General features: G+C 37.3%; 1 protein-coding gene across 1 annotated transcript in view; it reads right to left on the reverse strand.

Annotated features, from left to right (window-relative positions):
- The window catches only part of GTF2F2 (general transcription factor IIF subunit 2), a 154,162-nt gene that overhangs the window by 14,295 nt on the left and 119,245 nt on the right, over positions 1–20,622 (reverse strand). Inside the window, exons 6-7 of the mRNA XM_044249764.1 lie at positions 17,861–17,960; positions 3,070–3,213 (exon numbers count right to left, since the gene is read on the reverse strand). Coding sequence (XP_044105699.1) covers positions 3,070–3,213; positions 17,861–17,960 — 244 coding nt within the window. The remainder of the gene's footprint in view (positions 1–3,069; positions 3,214–17,860; positions 17,961–20,622) is intronic.

A 20,622-nucleotide genomic window follows, 5' to 3' on the forward strand; every position in this document is an offset into this window, starting at 1 on the left:
AGAAAGTCATTAACTGCATATACTAAAGAAGTGTTGAATACAAACAAGATCTCTTTGTTTTCTCTTTTACCAGGGGGCTCAAAAATTTGTTTGTATTGAACATTAAATGTATTTAAATACCCTGTCCAGGACTACTTGTCTAAATGACAGAGCTGGGACATGAACCGAGATCCCATTACTCCAAACCCACTGCTCTTTCCATCATACCAAGCAGCCCCTTCCCTGGATCTTCATGCTCTCTTCTTTATTCTCCTGGTGTTGCTCAGATTAAAATCAAATTAGGAAGGGTATACCGATGATCATGAGTACAGACTTATTTATGTCCTGTGAACATTTTAAAGGGGATAGTTACCTACATGGAGGAGAGCTGGCTTTGGGCCACTTTCTAGGTGAGATTTGCCAATTCAATTCAAAATCAAGAGGGAGGTGGAGAGGAGATGAAATAGGAGAGGGAGAGAATCACACATTTAGGATTGGAAGGGAGCACAATTATTCAGTACAATTTCCTCAATTTTAGGAACAGAAGGGACTTTCTCAGATCCCAATGGGGTAGGTAAATGGCAGAACTGAATCCATGCTGACCACTTCCTGGCTGCTCCTCTGGGGAGAGATAAATTGTAAACCTGTCACATTCCATACTTCCTTGAGACTGGCTCTCTGTCCCCGCTCTCCTGCCATAAATGACAGGAGGCCCACGGAATTAATCTGAATAAAACATGGTAGTCCTTGGATACTGAGGATGGGGCCACTGCCTTTTTTTCAAATCAATTCCTCTAATATTTTTTTTAAAAGATTTTTAAAATTTATTTGACAGACAGAGATTACAAGTAGGCAGAGAAGCAGGCAGAGAGAGAGGAAGGGAAGCAGGCCCCCTGCTGAGCAGAGAGCCCAATGTGGGACTCGGTCCCAGGACCCTGAGATCATGACCTGAGCCGAAGGCAGTGGCTTAACCCACTGAGCCATCCAGGCGCCCAATTCCTCTAATATTTACTGAATTTCTACTATGTTTATATTATAGGGCGTATAAAAATTTAAGGATATGACTAATATACAACTCTGTCTTCAAGAACCTTATGCTTGCTGAGGCACTTCAGTCTCTAAACAATAAGACTATTATAAAATAATTTAGTTCCTAGGTTAGTGGCTCACAAGCCCCTTGAGGTCCCCACGCCCTCTATGAGAATCTGATATTAACTATGGATATGCTCCCCAGAAAAACCTACATATTTTTGCACCTATTCAGGAAGATTACTGGATCTTGTAAAACCCACCTACTGACCATGAGTTAAGAAGCTCTATTCTGAGAGCCTCACTGTGTACCTCTACACAAAAATTCTCTGAAAAACCAAAGTTGAGAGAAATACTAATTATCCCTTTCCTTTGATGCAAAATGAATAAACTTTAAAAACAACATGCCGCTCCATGTTAAGAAACTGGAAAGTAAAGAAACTGTTTTCTCCAATATCATCTGAATGTCCCTTCTACAAAGACTTGTGTTCTCATAATTGTGTTCTCTAATTTTTGTGTGTACATTATTACATAAGAATATATTATTTGCATTCAGTTTCTGAATATGTTTGTGTATTAATTCAGTTTCTCACATATAAAGTTTACATTCACAGGATAAACTTGATTAAAAGCAGAAAAAAACAGGCTTATCTAATGAATTACTCTATTTCAATTTTTTTAATTAATTAATTTTTTTTACCTAGTTTGAAATGCTGTTTCTAAGGCTTTGATCCTAAGGAGAATAAGTGATTAAGAGGAGCTGATAATACTGCAGCATGAGCATTTGTCTCCTCTCTACTGAAAAAACTATTTAGATCTTTTGAAATTTAATTTCGTAATAAAAAAGTATAATAGTAACAAAATTCCTACAGAAGTGGGAAACTGTACAATCAATATTGAGGTGTCATAAATCACTTCTTAAAGCTTTGAATAAATCAGAATAAACATACAGCAAGCTCTTCAATACACTGTTATTTGGTTATGTTATAATGTTTTTAAAAACTGGCCCTCTTGTTACATATTCTTAAGGAAATAAATGGACTGAAATACTCCTGAGTATACTAGCAAAGTGGACAAAATGATAAAGAAAACTAGGTAAAAGGACAGAAAAGAGGTTCCATTTAATTATTTAAAACCTTGTAAATAAATACTGTTATAATTCAATTTGCTGCTTTGCTAATGTTAGGTTAAGAAAGTTACATAGAAGGAAATGTGACTTGGAGACTGGAGAAAAGAGATCTGGATTTCTTATTTGTTACTAGATTTTTGTATTTTATTTATTTATTTTTAAGGATTTTATTTATTTATTTGACAAAGCGAGAGACAGTGAGAGAGGGAATACGAGCAGAGGGAGTCGGAGAGGGAGAAGCAGGCTTCCTGCCGAGCAGGGAACCCCATGTGGGGCCTGATCCCAGGATCCCGGGATCACAACCTGAGCCACCCAGGCACGCCTTGTTACCAGTATTTTAAATAGATTAGAAATAACAAATTGTTAGCAAATAAGCACAAAAGTCTGGAGCAGGGAAAAAATTGATTATTTATAGAACAAACATAAACTCTAAAACATCAGTTTATTCAATTTTTCCTTGAAAATGTAGAACAGGCCAACCCAACCACAACCTCAACAAGTACTATGGGACAGTACAGCTCAAGTTTAAAGGGACCTCATGCTAGTGCTAGGTAAATTCTGATTAAAAAGAGAAAAATCCATTAAAGAAGAGCCCATTTCATTACATGACAGGGATAAACACCTACATCATGACAGATCTGTATGGCTCTTAAAAGAATATGGTTCTTTTAGGGGGCACATTTGCAAACAAATGAAGAAGCTGAGTCTTTTTTTTTTTTTTTTTTTTTTGGCGAGACCTAGGAGAACAAAAGAAAGACTTCAGGTTCAATGCCAATGAGGAGTATTAAGACATCTTTTCTGAGTGTTGAAAATAAACCCTGACGTTAGCAAAGGTACATGTGAGCTACATCATATATGATACCCTTCTCTTCAATAACATCATCTAAATAAAGCAAGACATACTGATGGGATCAGCGTGAGCAAACACATACCACAGGCTGTTTTGTGATGTCCACCAAGTCCTTAAGATTGTAATACTGATGTTTCTCAAATGCCGAAAATAGCATGTCCAAAACGTGTTGTTTATCAGCTCGAGCCCGTTTTCCATCTTCTTTCTTTTTCCTTTCATATTCAATCTAGGTGCAAACAGAAAAATAAAGGCATCAATCCAACATGCTCACTCTGAAATAAATACCCCGCCGAGCAGGGAGCACGATGTGGGACTCGATCCCGAGACTCCGGGATCATGACCTGAGGCGAAGGTAGTTGCTTTACCAACTGAGCCACCCAGTGACCACCCCCTTCATTCTTTTCTAAGGCTTTATTAATGTCTTCATTTGCTCCCAAATAGCCTTTGTTTGCCAAATTAGAACAATTCAGTGTGGCTACTGAGTCAGAAAGATCAACCTGCAGTTTCTTTTGCTTTTGATTATCTCAAATACAGTAAAATAGCTTCTCTGACAGATGCAGTTTGGTAGGTGACATCTTCCAAAATTGAAGTTTTTCAGGACAGACAGGGAATTAAAAGGCAGACTGGTTACAGAAGAGGTTCTCTAGGAAGTGCAAAGTTTGAGAAGCACTGGTAAAAGGAAAAGAACGTGGGCAGTGAGGCCTTTTCTCTTCCCAGCTCTGTGTGACCTTGAGCTTGTTTCTTCTCCTATAACATGAAGTAAGCTTACTAACAGGAAAGGGTGAATTTATACTCAGTACTCAGGCACAAGCAAACTGTTTTTCCAAAATCTCCATTTTACCTTAAAAATTCATGTGAACTCTAAATTCACCTCCATAATATACCTTTATTTGTAATACAAAAATAAAATCTCTCATTCAAATACAAATGATACTCTAGGAGCAAGTGGTATGTTTGTCCTGTAGTTCTGTGTACCTCTATGTACCCCAGTTTGAAAGCAGTGGCACTAAAAGAATGTATAAATTCTTTCCTACAGAGAGATCTGATCCAGGGATTTGATCACTTGAAAAAAATATTACAGGAGCGCCTGGGTGGCTCAGTGGTTTAGCCTCTGCCTTCCACTCAGGTCATGATCCCAGGGTCCTGGGATCGAGCCCCACATAGGGCTCTCTGCTCAGCGGGGAGCCTGCTTCCTTCTCTGCCTGACTCTGCCTACTTGTAATCTCTATCTGTCAAATAAATAAATAAAATCTTTAATAAAAAAAAGAAAAATATTACATTTTATTAGTTGGCCTACGAATGGGAGAAGATATTTGCAAATTATATATTCAATAAAGAGTTAATACCCAAACCTATACAGAACTTTTACAACTTAACACCAAAACTCTCCACCCAAATCTGATTAAAAAACGGGAAGGGGACCTGAGCAGACATTATTCCAAGAATAAACACAAGAAAAGATGCTCAACATCACTGGTCATCAGAGAAATACAAACAAAAACCACAATGAGGTATCACCTTATACCTGTTAGAATGGCTAAAATCAAAGACACAAGAAATAACAAGTGTTGGCAAGAATGCAGAGAAAAGGGAACTCTCAGGCATTGTTGGTGGGAATGTCAATTACATTGTCAATTACTACAAATACTGTGAAAAAAGGCATGGAGGTTCCTCAAAAATTAAAAAATAGAAATACCATATGATCCAGTAATTCCACTACTGGTTATTTACCCAAAGAAACTGAAAACACTAAATTAAAAAAATGTATCTCTATGTTTATTGCAGAATTATTTACAATAGCCAAGATATGGAAGCAACTTAAGAGTCCATCAGTAGACAAATGGTTAAGAAAATGTGGTGTGAAAAAAAAAAAGAAAAAAAAATGTGGTGTGCATGCACAAACACAAATGGAATATTATGCAGCCATAAAAAGGATGAGATTGTGCCATTTGCAACAACACAGATGGACCTTGAAGGCATTACACTGAGTGAAAAAAATCAGACTGAGAAAGACAAATACCATATAATTCCACTCATGTGGAATTTAAAAAACAAACGAGTAAACAAAAAGAATCAGACCTATAAATACAGGAGAGCAAACTGATGGCTGCCAGAGGGAAGAGGGGTGAGAAGAGGGGCAAGATGGGCCAAGGGATGGTGGAAGGCTTTCAGTTATGGAATAAGTCATGGGAATAAAAGGTACAGCACAGGGACCACAGGCAATGATACTGCAATAGCACTGTATGATGACAGAGGGTAGCTGCCTTTGTGGTGAGCTGAGCACAGCATAATGTACAGAGAAGGTGAATTGCTAGGCTGTTCACCCAAAACTGATGTAACATTGTGTGTCAACTGTACTCAAATAGAACACTTTTTAAAAAAACTTACTCTTCACTGCACACATGCAACTTATATTCACTCCCTTCAGTTGGTTTAGTTTTTAACTTTTAAAGAAACACTTCGTTTTGATAAAGCACATTAGAGGAAATACATATCAACCGCAGCAGCCCACTTAGTACATAAGGCATCCGAAGGCTGGATGAAAGCTGCTGGAGAACAATCTCCTGTGCATCAGAGGGAATTAACTATAATCTAGGGACTAGTTTCAAAAATTAAAAAAATGAAATTCATTTCAAAATCTACAACTAAATTACTGAATAAATTCTAGCCTGATATAGTCAGGCTTACTCTCTATATTTTAACAACAGAGATTTGTTATAAAAAAGATAAAATTTAGTTTCAAACTAAAAATGTATCTTACACATAATCAGACACTTTCAAATTAATGGCACAAGTCACAGACAACAGTGAGTATCCTTCAATGAAGTAAAATTAGGAGATAGGGAAAAGGAACCAACTTGTCTTGGTTTTTGGATATGTGCATCTTGGGAGTAAAACTCAAAATCCATTAATCTCAACAGATTAAGCATGGACTGTGTGCTTGGACTGCACTAAGATACAGGTGAAATAAGATGGTCTCTTTCAAAAGATATCCCTTTCTTAGGCCTCATATATTAAAATATACAGAGAGGGCCTTGCGCATTTTAAAAATAGTAATAGCAGAGCACAGAGCCACCTCTGGATGCTGTGAAAGGTGCTGTGACAAAGGGCTGATAAAGGGCTGTGTTGCTGGGGAGGAATGTGGCCGGACTCCAGATTCTCTGGGTGGCAAGCGCATGAAAGAAACAACTATGGACAGCTACAGGGAATTTGTCAGAGAAGAGCACAGTGACTAGAAGAGTTAGAAGCAAGACCAGAAAAAAGAGAGACCAGAGCAACCCAAGAACAAGGAGAAAATCCAAGTCCTCCCAATGTGGGGAAGATGGAAAAACAGACAAAAATATGCATTTAGTAAAATACAAAGGCAGAAGCAGAGTGGCTGTCCCGATTCAGTGAGAAAGGAGGCTGAAGAGATAGCAAAGACTAAAAGGGATGGACTTGAAGTTTGTTCAAGAATTTTCTCTCTCAGGGTACCTGGGTGGCTTAGTGGGTTAAAGCCTCTGCCTTCGGCTCCAGTCATGATCCCAGGGTCCTGGAATTGAGCCCCACATTGAACTCTCTGCTTAGCAGGGAGCCTGCTTCCCCCCTTACCCTGCCTACTTTGATCTCTGTCTGTCAAATAAATAAATAAAATCTTAAAAAAAAAACAAACAAAAAACAAAAAACTAGAAGTGGAGTGCCTGGCTGGCTCAGTCAGTAGTGTGTGTGACCCTTGATCTCAGGATCATGAGTTCAAGCCCCATGTTAGGTGTGGAAAAGAAAAGAAAAGAAAAGAGAAAGAAAGAAAGAAAGAAAGAAAAGGAAAGGAAAGAAAAGAAAAGAGAGAGAGAGAGAAAGAAACAAAGAAAAATGGAGGGAGGGAGGGAGGGAGAGAGGAAGGAAGGAAGGGAGAGAGGGAAAGTAAAGGATAGAAGCAAGAGAATAGCTACATCAGGAAGGGAGAAAGTAAGCATGACAGGCCAGGACAAAACCCACAAATCCAAGAAGGAGAGTCTTTGGATTAGATACAGAAATATCATGGAATGCCTTAAGGCATTAATATTTTAAGCCCTGCTTTGCTGACCAATCTCTAAAACATATAGTTTTACTGTTTACAATTATACTTTAGTTTGCATCCTGAAACTTCCTTCCACTGTTGCACCTCATATGAATAGTTTTCAGTTTTGCATTAAGATGAACAATCCAGAAAAGGTGACTGCTAAAAAACAGAGAAATAGAAAAGTTTGGACTACGAGATGAAGTTGATATAATCTTTTCCTCTAGTCAGGTGTGTGGTAAGAAAAATAAAGGGAGACAGAATCAGATTAAGGAAGGGTGAAGAAAGCCTACAGTAGTCCCAGAGGCTTAAGTGAGATATGGGACAGAGGCCACCAGTCCTCGAGAAAAATAATACAAAGGAAGTGAGGACCTTGCAGAGGTCCAAGGTGAGGCTTTTGTACTCGGCATGAGGCCACAGTTGCACGATATCCTGTGTGTCCTCCCATCCCAGTTTTAATTCATGCTGAGAGGAGGAGGAAGAGTTAAATTCAGGAACCTTGAGAGAAGCGCTGGTATACTCAGCATCCACCCTTGGTAGACTCTTCCTTGTGCGAAATGCCTAGAGAAGCTAAGAAGATTAATAGGAAAAATGTTTTCAAATACAGACGATCTCCAACTTCCAATGGTTCGATTTCAAATTTTTCAGCTTTATGATGGTGCGAAAGCAACATGCATGCAGTAGAAACCGTAATTTGGTTTTTGAATCTGGATCCCTTCCCGGGCTAGCAATCTGCTGTACAACCCTCTCCTGCGGGGCTGCGCAGTGGCCGCCAACTGTAGCCTCCCGGTCAGCCATGCTATCACCCAGCAACAACCAAGACACGGAAACCCATTCTGCTTTACTTTCACAACAGTACTCAATAAATTACAGGACACTGCATTACGGAATGGGGCTTGGTGTCAGACGATATGGCCCCAATGCAGGCTAATGTAAATGTTCTTAACCACATTTCAGATAGGCTGGTTTAAGCTATGGTGTTTTGGTAGGTTAGGTGTAATAAACGCATTTTTGACCTACGATATTTTCAATTTTGACTGAAACCCCACCAAAAACAGGCAGATCTATAAAGAAATCTGTTAATGAAGCCAGATGGCCCACTTCAGAGGGGGCATATCCTCTAACTAGCCAGGGGAAAGAAAAACCTTCTAAGTGTTCGTTACCAAGTTGTCCCAACCCCAGAACCACATGCCAGATCCGAGAGGGCCTGAATCAAAGGTAAGAATTTAGAATAAGCTGGAAAGGAACTTTGCTTCAATCTCAAAATTACTGTATTCAACATTGGTGCTTCCTTACTTTTGGGGGGAAAGCTGACTAGAAATGTTCTGTGTTAACTGTGTCTGTTGATGGCTCAATTCCTGGGGGGCAGTGCAACCTAACTTTACTTTTGATTAGTGGAATAAAAACACTTAAAAAGTATAATCTGAAAACCCAGGCATATAAAACAATAACAGCAATAATAAATTGGCAATATTATTCCTTATAAGAGAAACTAAAGTACTAGAAATTAAATCCTATACTTACGTAAAAACAAAAGGCAAATGGCAAAATTAAATGTCCTCAGGGCCCATACTACAGGGATAAACTATAGAAAAGACTTTTTAAAAATTAATTAATTAATTAATTAAACAAACAAACATATAATGTATTATTTGCTTCTGGAGTACAGGTCTTTGAATCATCAGTCAAAAGACTGTTCTAAAACAAAATTTTTTATAGTACAGCATTAGTTAAATCTTTTTTGATAACGTCCAGGGCAGACTCATAATCTAAATTCTGCTCTGTAGTAGCAAGTAGTTCCAGTGGATATATGTAGAATTAAAATTATATATACACACATATATATGTATATATACATAACCGTTTAAAAATGGTCATTAAATTATTAATGACTAACTCTATACTCAGGACAAAACTAAGGTCCCGAGGTAGCTTTTCTTTTTAAAACTAAACAGTACAGAAATGGTCATCTTAATACTGTACTTAAAACTTGTACTGCTGATAAAATACATTCTACAAATAAAGTACAAATGATGAACTAGTTCATGAAGGAGAAGACTACAGTGTTATGATAATGTTAATGCTTCTCTTTTTAGCTCTTTCCCCTTGGCATTTTGTTTTGTACTGCTGTACCAGCATGGTAGGGAAATGATACTACTCAAAACAGTCACACATCTAACTTGTTAGCAGCCACCACAAAATATTAGTAGGATTGTCATTGGACTAGAAATAGCTATTACGTGAATTTTAATTGCCGCTATTATATCTGCCCTAGTGATCATAGATCAACTGCATAATGAGCTGCGCAGAAATAATTGTCAATTCAGAAAGGACTTTAAATTTGGTCTCTAATTAAAAATTTTACAATAAAAAAATCTATCACACACAATAATTTTTCTTTCACAACAGAAAACAAATTATTCAAGACTAAATGCAACTAAATGTTGAAATCCATTGTGACATGGTATAGAGAGAGTCAATCATCATTACGGAAACCTTAATCACTGACTAAAATTATAAAAGCCACCCACTGCCAATTAAAATATTGTAATACAGATGTCTGTAAATTTCTAGATTGTTGTTTGCAGAAATACTTTGCGTTGTCAAGGCAGTTCTTGTGGAAGCTTTTAACTTTTGAAGGGAGCATGACAGCCTTGAATATCATGGTTTGCATTTAAATTCTTACAAAAGATCCTCCTCACCCTTAATGCTTCTATGACTGCCTAGTGTGTTGCCATCTTTGGGGAGGAAATTAATTCTTAAAGAGTCTCTGAGTTCATGGTGTGCAAATTCAAATGGACAAAGCACCTAGCATACTCCTACTAATACTAGGTAAATACTACTGAAAAGCCTTTATGATATAGTCCTGTAGGCATCTATGATAACCTTGAGTCAAATTCCAAATCTATACATAACTAAAAAACAAAAACAAAAACCACACCACTACTAAAACAAACCCAATAACCTTCGTTCTGAAGACCAACAAAGTTGGCTGCCACACTGGAGAAAAGAGAGTGTGGATTAAAAAAAAAAAAAAAAAATTCTCTCTAGTTCCTGGAGATTTACCTCAAGATTTTATGTTATCATTCAACTCCCTCCAACAATAATTTTCTAGTTAAGCTCTTCTAATTCCCTATCACTTTCTGATCAAGAGTTCTTGCCAGGAAAAAGAAGGGAAAGAGAAATTTTTTTTAAAGCTAGGTAACAGAGAGGATGATAAAGATAAGAAAATATTAATTCTTTTTAAAAACCTTATGTTTGGTGAAAGAGACTTTCTGGTCTCCTCTCAGGTATCATTTTTGCCACTACCCAATAAGATGGCAAACAGACCTAGGAAGTTTCCATCTCTGAGTCAGTGGCTGCATGCTACAATTACCCAGGGAACTTGAAAAATTTTAAAAATAGTTGGCCTTCACAGTAGATCAATTAAAATCAAACTCTCAAGGTTATTATTTTTTTTAAAAAAAGATTCTCAGAGAATATATTCACAAATGACACTACAAAGGGCTGATATCCATGATCTATAAAGAACTCCTCAAATTCAACACACACAAAACAGATCATCACATCAAAATATGGGCAGAAGACACGAAGAGACCCTTCTCCAAAGAAGATATACAAATGGCCAACAGACACATGAAAATATGTTCATTATCATTAGCCATCAGGGAGGTTCAAATTGAAACCACATTGAGATACCACCTTACACCAGTTAGAATGGCCACAATTAACAAGACAGTAAACAACATGTGTTGGAGAGGATGTGGTGAAAGGGGAACCCTCCACTGTTGGTGGGAATGCAAGTTGGTGCAGCCACTTTGGAAAACAGTGTGGAGATTCCTCAAGAAATTAAAAATAGAGCTTCCCTATGACCTGCAATTGCACTCCTGAGTATTTACCCCAAAGATACAGATGTAGTGAAAAGAAGGGCCATCTGTACCCCAATGTTCATAGCAGCAATGGCCACACTCGCCAAACTGTGGAAAGAGCCAAGATGCCCTTCAACAGATGAATGGATAAAGTAGATATGGTCCATATATACAACGGAGTATTATGCCTCCATCGGAAAGGATGAATACCCAACTTTTGTATCAACATGACTAGAGGAGATTATGTTGAGTGAAATAAGTCAAGCGGAGAGTGTCAATTAACATATGGTTTCACTTACTTGTGGAGCATAAGGAATAACATGGAGGACATGGGGAGATGGAGAGAAGTGAGTTGGGGGAAATAGGAAGGGGAGATGAACCATGAGAGACTGTGGACTCTGAGAAACAAACTGGGGGTTTTGGAGGGGCGTGGATGGGGGGTTGGGTGAGCCTGGTGGTGGGTATTAAGGAGGCATGTATTGCATGGAGCACTGGGTGTGGTGCATAAACAATGAATCTTGGAACACTGAAAGAAAAGAATAAAATAAAATTAACCAAAAGAAAAAAAAGTTTCCAGGATATTTGATATTCAGATTTATTATGCTCCAAGTTAAATCTTTCTGATTAGAAGGCTTATTCTTATTAAAGACAAGCATAGGATAAGGTTATACAGCTTGAATGATTTTTTGCAACTTCAACCAGAATTTTTAAATATTTTAAACCAGGATTTTTATTTGTGTTATATGATTAATAATTAAAAGTAATATGGGGGGAAAAAAAGCTTCTCAGGGGATTCTAGTGTATAGCTAACACTGGCAAACACATCTAGGTAACAGAAGACAGAATTCCTGATGAGTAAAGTCCTAAGAGCATAAACTACTACATAAGAGAATGCTGTGAAATTTACATATTCTGGATGATGTCCACAAAGCCAACAAAACCACAGAAAGAAGCAAGCTCCTTTACTTGCAATCAGAGTTGGAAGGAGCTGCAAGGAATCTTACACATCTGCTAACTCTATGTATATCAATTTGTAAACTGTAAAAAGGTACTTCTATATTAACATGCACGGGTATTTTAAAGCACACACAAACAAAAATTTAAAGAGATGGAATAAAAAATAAAACACTATTTTAAGATTAAGTTTTAATTTGTCCAATTACAAAATACATTTTGGTTTTGTTGTCAAAATACAGCAATTTGCTTTACATTCTGGATACTTGGTTTTTGTTTTTGCTTTTTTTCTAAAGATTTTATTTGTTAGACAGAGATCACAAGTAGGCAGAAAGGCAGGCAGAGAGAGAGAGAGAGAGAGAGAGAGAGAGAGAGGAGGAAGCAGGCTCCCCGCTGAGCAGAGAGCCCGATGTGGGGCTCCATCCCAGGACCCTGGGATCATGACCTGAGCTGAAGGAAGAGGCTTTAACTCACTGAGCCACCCAGGCGCCCCTGGATGCTTGTTTTTTTTTGTTGTTGTTGTTTTGTTTTGTTTTTTCCAATTTATTTATTTTCAGAAAAACATTATTCATTATTTTTTCACCACACCCAGTGCTCCATGCAAGCTGTGCCCTCTATAATACCCACCACCTGGTACCCCAACTTCCCACCACCCCCCCACCACCACTTCAATCTGAGGGGTTTGAAGTGGCGGGGGATGCTTGGTTTTTAAGTGGATTGCCAACTGGAGTAGCTTTGTACTGCAATAGCTAATACGACCTAAGGTCCAACACACAAAAAGGTTAAGGGTCACTACATCAGTTATCTTCAATAAGCCTTTAGCTCCAGGCCCTGGTGGTGATGGCAACAGGGGACCTAAAGGCTACATTTCCAGGAGTCCCTTCCTAGCGGGTTTCCAGCTGGGGTTCTGGCAAAGGGAGAATGAAAGGAGGAGGAAGGGAGATTTTTTCTTTTTGTGTGCATTCTGTATACCTCCCGTGGCAGCAGCTTCCTTATCTCCGGTAACGAACCCCCCTCTCCAGACCTTCCATTTTTGTATTTGCAAAGCATCTGTAACCAATTCCCTATGTTAAATCCCTTTCTGCTTGAAAATCTGGAGTTGTTTTTGTTTCCACAATAGACATTAACAGAATTATCACTAAAGACAGGGGATGACTGAGATTGCTAATTTCCTTTGGAAGGGCCAAGAGTACTTGTTACATCAGATTACATCATCACTGTTTCTACCCCACACAATGACTGATAAAGAGACCATTTTAGAATAAAAGTACCAGTTTTTCTACTTTCTTGTTCACATATATTTGCTTTATTAATATATTAATTATCTTTATAGTTTCTTTGCAGGAACCTTTAAAACCATTTGTTCCTTTTTGAAGATTGAATTTAGCTAATAATAGTTACTATACTCTATAAACCTCTGAATTTGGCAGGAAACCTAAAAAGCTGAAGGCAAATGATAACGTGAGGCATTGGAAATACCAATGTCAATCCACCAGTGTTGCAAAATTTCTACTCTTCTGCTGAAAATGGCCCACTAGCACAGGGGCTGCATAAGGGTGCTAGGGTCAATTCACACAGTATTTCTAAAGCTCAATTTCCTTCTTTTATTACATGAAAAACAAGGTAAATACAAGTTCCAATATTTCCCCCCTCAATCAATAGCCCACCTGTAAATCCTACTTTGACAACCCATTATTTCCCAAAGTTTGTTTTTACCACTACAAAAGATGGGGGAAGGGGAATTTAATGTTCAAATGTTTGCAAAATATATGATTAAGCAAATTCCAAGGTCCCCAATTTCTATATTTTAAAGTGTCCATTTTGAAGAGGACACAATCAGAATCTATAAGTTCTTTTAACACTTAATCTTTTTTTTCCCCAATTTATTTATTTTCAGAAAAACAGCATTCATTATTTTTTCACCACACCCAGTGCTCCATGCAAGCCGTGCCCTCTATAATACCCACCACCTGGTACCCCAACCTCCCACCCCCCCGCCACTTCAAACCCCTCAGACTGTTTTTCAGAGTCCATAGTCTCTCATGGTTCACCTCCCCTTCCAATTTACCCAAATTCCCTACTCCTCTCTAACACTTACTCTTTTTATACAACTCCTTTTTTCAAGAAGACTCTCACTAAATTAGTGTCTCTTTCTAAAAAGATTTTATTTATTTATTTATTTATTTGAGGGAGAGAGAGAGAAGCAGACTCTCTACTGAGAAGGGAGACTGACCCAGGGCTCAACCCCAGGACCCCAGGACCATGACCTGAGCTGAAGGCAGACACTTAACCAACTAAGCCACCCAGGCACCCCAAGATTAGTGTTTCAAAACTTACTTTGGAAAATGCTGGCCTACATGAACGAGTAGTTTCTGAAATATAATGAAGATTCAAGGCAGAAGAAAACCACTTAAAGAAACCTAACCGGTCATATCCCATAGGTAAGGCAAGGTTTTTCAGGGCCAAGCTTTCAAGGAGGGAACATTCTAAAATATAATACTAATCATGTGTTCTTTTTGGTCCAATAAATGCTTTCTGAATGGCAAGGTATGGTAGTATTACATCTCAATCTGTGAACTAAAGAGATAAATCTGAATATAATGCTTAGAAGAGCTCCATGTACAAAGTGGGGGTTCAAATATTATGAGATGATTACATATACATTCTACATGCAGTTGACCCTTGAACAAGACAGGTTTGCACTATATGGATTTTTTAAGTCTACTGCCCCAGCATGGATTTTTTTTCAGTAAACACAATACTTTAAATGTGTTTTCTCTTTCCTTGTAGGAGAGAGTTATTTTCGTAATAATGCTTTTATTTCTAACTTACTTTATTTTAAGAATATAGTATATAATATATATAACATTCAAAATATGTGTTAATTGACTGTTTATATTACCAGGAAGGCTTCCAATAAGTTAAGTTTTGGGGGAGTCAAAAGTTATACATGGATTTAACTCTGTGTGTGTGTGTGTGTGTGTGTAAGGGGGTGGAGGGTGGGGGGGCATCAGTGACCCTAACCTCCACATTGTTCAAGGGTCAACTGTGTATGTAAGTTTATCTATGAGCCATAGGTGGGTGGGAAAGGTTTTGGGAGTAAATGCAAGGTAGGTTTTTCTGATCAAATGCAGGGATATAGTTTTATAAATATATATGCCATTTTCTAGCCCTTCTTTCAATTTTTGTAGAAAAATTTTTCCTTACATTTACCCTGAAAATTGTATTCAAAGAACCTCAACAGTTATGATGAAATACCAGGCTTCATGTTTATGTATTTCACCTGGTAAAACTATGAAAACATTTCAACATCATACTGGATTTACAATTTTATAGAACATCTTGATTATGTAACCTCTAAGTCATTCTTGTTGAATTATGTTGATGTTTCTCAATCTTTTAAAAAATCAAAGCCTCCTTCTGATAAAAGTAACAAAAGCTTTATACTCTTTCTATACTATAATACTGAATATGTTTTGAAAGCTGTGTAGGTGCCTCCATTCATTCTGATACACTACCATGGTGGAAAAAATTCATGAAATATTCAAATAGTGCCACATGATAGATTATAGTCAATCTTTATTTTTATATAAGCAAAATCTTTCCAAAGATTACTATATGGCTCATTGCTAATAACTACATTAGTATAATGACTCACTAGTGCAATGACAACCTTAATAAAGGTTGATACCATGAACTGCCACTTAATGTTAAAAAGTTTTTGAAGCGGATGATATAGCGTTACATCCTAATATGGAGTTCAGAATACAACATATTCAAACTTACTTTAGCAGTAAAAAGAAAATATAAAAACATCCTAAAAATACGAAATTTGGAATTTATCTTCTATACCTGCCAACTGGATATAGTGCCAATAGCACTAAGAATATGAACTTACTAGCAAAGTACCAGCTTTGCTTGACTCAAGATAAATTTTCTTTTTGCCTCATCAATGGTGGTAGGAGCTCATGATGGCCCGGTACTTACTCTTTCCCAGCTTCCTTACTTTTCTTATTCCATCAAAAAGGCCATATTTACTGTCCACTGTAACAACTTGACAATACATACTCACTGTGATGATTCCAACAATTCAAAAAGACTTTATAAGGTAGAAAATTAGGATAAAATCATTCTAACTCCTCTATCATCCAAAAATAATGACCATTAAAGTATTTAATCTTAATTTTGGACATTTGTTTCCAATCTTTGCTTGTCTTAAATAACAGAGGGAAACACTACTGTATATCTACCTTTGGGCCCTGTCTTTCTATGATACATTCTTAGATACAAGACTGCTGGGTCAAAGATATATTCTTTATAGTGCTTTGGACACAAATTACCAAACTTCTCTCCAGAAAGGCTGTATCTCTTTATAGTTTATGGGAAGTATGGCCTTTCTTGTCCTTACTGTGATAAAGCAGCAGCCAAAAAGATAGACTTGGATTATCTGACACTTATTCAGCCTGTCTTCTTCTTAAGTTTACGTTTCCCCTGAAAGCATAACCAGAGACTGTAAACTGAAAGCCTGGCTGGATGCAAATGAACTTTGATTTGCTTAATTTACTCCACATAGCACAGCAATTTAAAAAATATTGTTTTTAAGAAGGGGCATGCGCACTCCAGTTCACCATAGTCCTTACCATTTTACCTTCTTAAATTTTAGCACTCTGCTCACTGAGGAGGACTGCTTGGCTCTGTAGGCATTTGCTACTTCTCATGTAAAATAACCTTAAGAAACTCAAATTTCATAAAGTAAGTGGTCTGACAAATACTAAACTGTGACACCTAAATCTAGATACTTAAGGCCAGTCTTAAAAAGGGATTGTTTCTTCCTAAACACTGTATCGGGAAGAATGTTAAGCAACAAAGTAGGACATAAGATATCAACTGTTAATTGTTACTTGACTTAACTCAGGTTTCACTGTATTTTCAGAAAATCATCACATTTTTCCTTACATTATAGGTATTTCAAGACCCCAAATCCTTAGCCCTTTCAGTACTTCTAATGACCTGCAGCAGCATAGCACAGTGTTGACTAAGAGCGTGGCTCCTAAACCAGACTACCTGGGTTCAACACCTGAATTGGTTAATCACTGGCTTTGTGACCTTAAGTAAGCTAACCTCTCAGGGTCTTAGTTAATTCATCTGTAAAACGAGGATACTAATGGTAGCTACTTCATAGGGTAAGTGTGAAGACTAAATGCATCCTATGAAGCACTCAGTGCACAGCACATAACATGTATATAATATGTGTGTATTGTATATTATAATATATATAGTATATATAAGATATACTTCAATTAAAAATGGTTTAAAAATATATACAGGCAATCCTCACTTTGCATGATAATGTGAGACCATAAAATGCCTGTGGAAGTTGAAACTATGCAAAGCAATCTTAATAATCCGTGGGAAAGGGGCGCCTGGGTGGCTTAGTCGTTAAGCGTCTGCCTTCAGCTCAGGTCATGATCCCAGGGTCCTGGGATCGAGGCCCGTATTGGGGTCTCTGCTCTGCGGGGAGCCTGCTTCTCCCTCTCCCGCTCCCTCTGCTTGTATTCCCTCTCTCACTGTCTCTCTGTCAAATAAATAAAGTCTTTAAAAAAAAAATCAGTGGGAAAAATTACTATTGTTCCAGACTTATAAAATTTCTTGTCAATACATTAAAAATTCCCAGTTATATAGGTATGGAAAAATGAAAAACATATTAAAACTAATATTTATTAAGGACATCGTAATTTAAAATATTAAAAACACTGAAAAATGAAGTGTTTGATTTCTTTGAAAAATTTATCAAGAGTAGCTTAAACAACAGTTGCCTTCTTCCCATTGTTTAACTTAGGATACAGAGTGAACATCTTCTACCACGCGTGGTAAATCATCATATTCCTTACCCAGTCTAGATAACTCAATCACTTAATAGCAGGTGTGTGACTAAAGTCCTTTTAAAGCCTTAGAGTCTACAAAACAGAAAAGAATAAAAATGTAACAGAATGAATAACGACATGAAGACTTACATTATACTGATGATTAGCAACAGGTTTATAATTGGTTGTCACAACTTTGTCCAGTTGTTGTGATAGCCTTACAGGTTTGGAAGATTCTTCTATTTGCAATCTGAAAAACAGAAGGCATTATTAACAAACTTACTCATTAATTAGAGTGAAACCTGAAGTGTTATTGCTATAAATCTTCTTACTCAATATTTAACATATAAAAAGTAACCCCCAAAGCTGTATCAACTTTAATATAATACTTTATAAATTTTCTTAAATTATATGGTATAAAACTAATCAAGTCATTACAAAATTCCAATCACTTGATAAGAGATAAAGATAAATAGATAATATGCTGACACTCAGGTCTAATGGTTGCTTTATTGGACAGCACAGATACAGAACATTTCAAGCATCGAAGAATGTTCTATCGGACAGCATTGGTATAAAACTATTGCAGACCTCCATCTAAACTGAAATATAACTCCAAATACCACCTCTGGGGAAAAGCCATAAACATATTACTTTAAATTCTTTTACTAGTACAGGAACTAAAAAGAATTTTCATTTAAAATTCCTTTAAAAAGCACAACTAGCACAACTTGCAGTATAAAAACTACTTTTTTTTTTTTTTTAATTCATTTGAGAAAGAGAAAACTTGAGTGAGGACAGGAGCAGTGGGGAGGGTCACAGTGCGAGGGAGAAGCAGACTCCCCACTGACCAGGGAGCCTAATGCGGGGCTTGATCCCAGCAGACACTTAACCAACTGAGCCACCCAGGTGCCCCCAGAAAGTACCTATTTTTATGACATTCTTATTTTATTCCTTGCGTGAAGCTAATTATCTATTTCCTTCTGCCTATTTTTAGGTATGTAACACTGAATTACTCAGAAGAATTTAGATACATAGCAATTGCATTTTTAAATGTAAAAGTTATAAATACTATAAGTTTTGGTTTTGCTGTGATCCCCAAATTCAGTATAGTCATTTCTAATTTGAAATATTTCAAATATTAAATATTAAATTAATAATAAATTAAATATTAAATAAATATTTAAATTCTTCTATTTATAAATCTGTATCTATCATTTCAATACATAAAATGATTATTTTATAAAGCATAAGAAAAGTACTCTAGAAATGCCTTTGGAAACTTATTGTATTGGTAACCATAAATCATATAATGTTACTTTGCTTTTCATGAGCCAAATATACTTTCTGTGAACCACAAAGAAAGTACTAGCAAGAGATCTAGAAGGCAGATGTCCACCCAAAGACAGACTTGGACTTATACTCCTTCAGTGGCCTCTTAACTGTTCTTGGATGAAGCACAAGGTCCTTCATATGACTTTATGTCACTCTGAGATCTAGTCCCTGCTTATGTCTCTAGCTTTAGTGACATTCCCCCATATTTGCTTCAGACCACAGCTGTGCCATAACCAGATTTTGGCAGAAGCCTCCTGCCGGCAATTATTCAGCAAGTGTTTACTGGGTGCCTATCTCTGCCAGGCACCGGAACAGAGGCTGGGAAGGCAGCAATAAAGAAAAGACTTACTTGAGTGGAAGACAAACATTAAACAAATGCTTATCTATAACTAATTAACTGCAGAACTCAAAAGGAGCAGGGGGTTGGTATGATAACGACTGACTGACTGCATGCTGCTAGGAAGTAAACACGAACCCTGGTGTGTGCACTTCAGGGTAGCTGGAGCAGGGTTGCCCAAGCTTTTAAGAGGTGGGGCAAAAAGGTCAAGTGGAAATGACTCCTCCAAGCTGAGAAGACACCACCAAGTGACTAAGAAAAAAACGAGTGAGTGAAGACAGGTGTAGGAATGTTTACAGAGGGTTAGAACTAAGTATGTCTAACTCCCTGAAGGGGGGGGGGAGAAATAATCAAGTGGCAGTCTGTTCTAAACACCTCTTTGTGTTCTAATCTTAGCCTTATCCCCTACCGGAATCAGTTCTCAGGGATCTGGCCTCTCTAAATGGTAATCTATCTGTTATGCTTCCACTAAATTATCTTCCCTGTTTCAATCATCGCACTCCATAATTTGATCTTATGAGACATTCAAGGAGGGAGGCATGTACTTGCTCCTTCCTCCCACATTAAACAATTGTTCCCATTACTTCACAATTTGAAAATTCCTTGGGGTTTTTGTTTGTTTAGGTAAGTGTGTCTTTATAAGTGGTAACTTATTCTTGTCATACTCTTGCACTTGAATTCATTCGCAGGCACTGCATTCTGATTCAAGTTCAGGTGGCATACACTCACTTCCTTTCAATTCTAGTGCAACAGCTCTAAAAGCCAATGCTGTCATCCGTAGTGTCATGCCATTTTTAGCCTCAAAGTATCTCATCTTTTAAATTTAGAAAGGAAAACACTGAATTAACTTTTAAAAATAAAGAGCTCATATAAAAACTTAACCTTCGTATTATGTATTTGAAATATCAACTTCAAGGGTTTTAACTAAAAGAAGTTATCTTATGATTCAAAACTCAAAATGTTAATCTAGGGGCTGAAAACCATGACATCTTTAAAGAACTAAATTTTAAAATACTTTAATAAACCTTGAATAGTTTTTTAAAAAGATTTTATTTATTTGACAGAGATCACAAGTAGGCAGAGAGGCAGGCAGAAAGAGAGGGGGAAGCAGGCTCCCTGCTGAGAAAAGGGCTCAATCCCAGGACCCTGAGATCATGACCTAAGCCGAAGGCAGAGGCTTAACCCACTGAGCCACCCAGGTGCCCCAACCTTGAATAGTTTAAAATAGGTTAGCAGGGAT

The sequence above is a fragment of the Neovison vison genome, chromosome 5, assembly GCF_020171115.1.
Source record: "Neovison vison isolate M4711 chromosome 5, ASM_NN_V1, whole genome shotgun sequence".
Lineage (NCBI taxonomy): Eukaryota > Metazoa > Chordata > Mammalia > Carnivora > Mustelidae > Neogale > Neogale vison.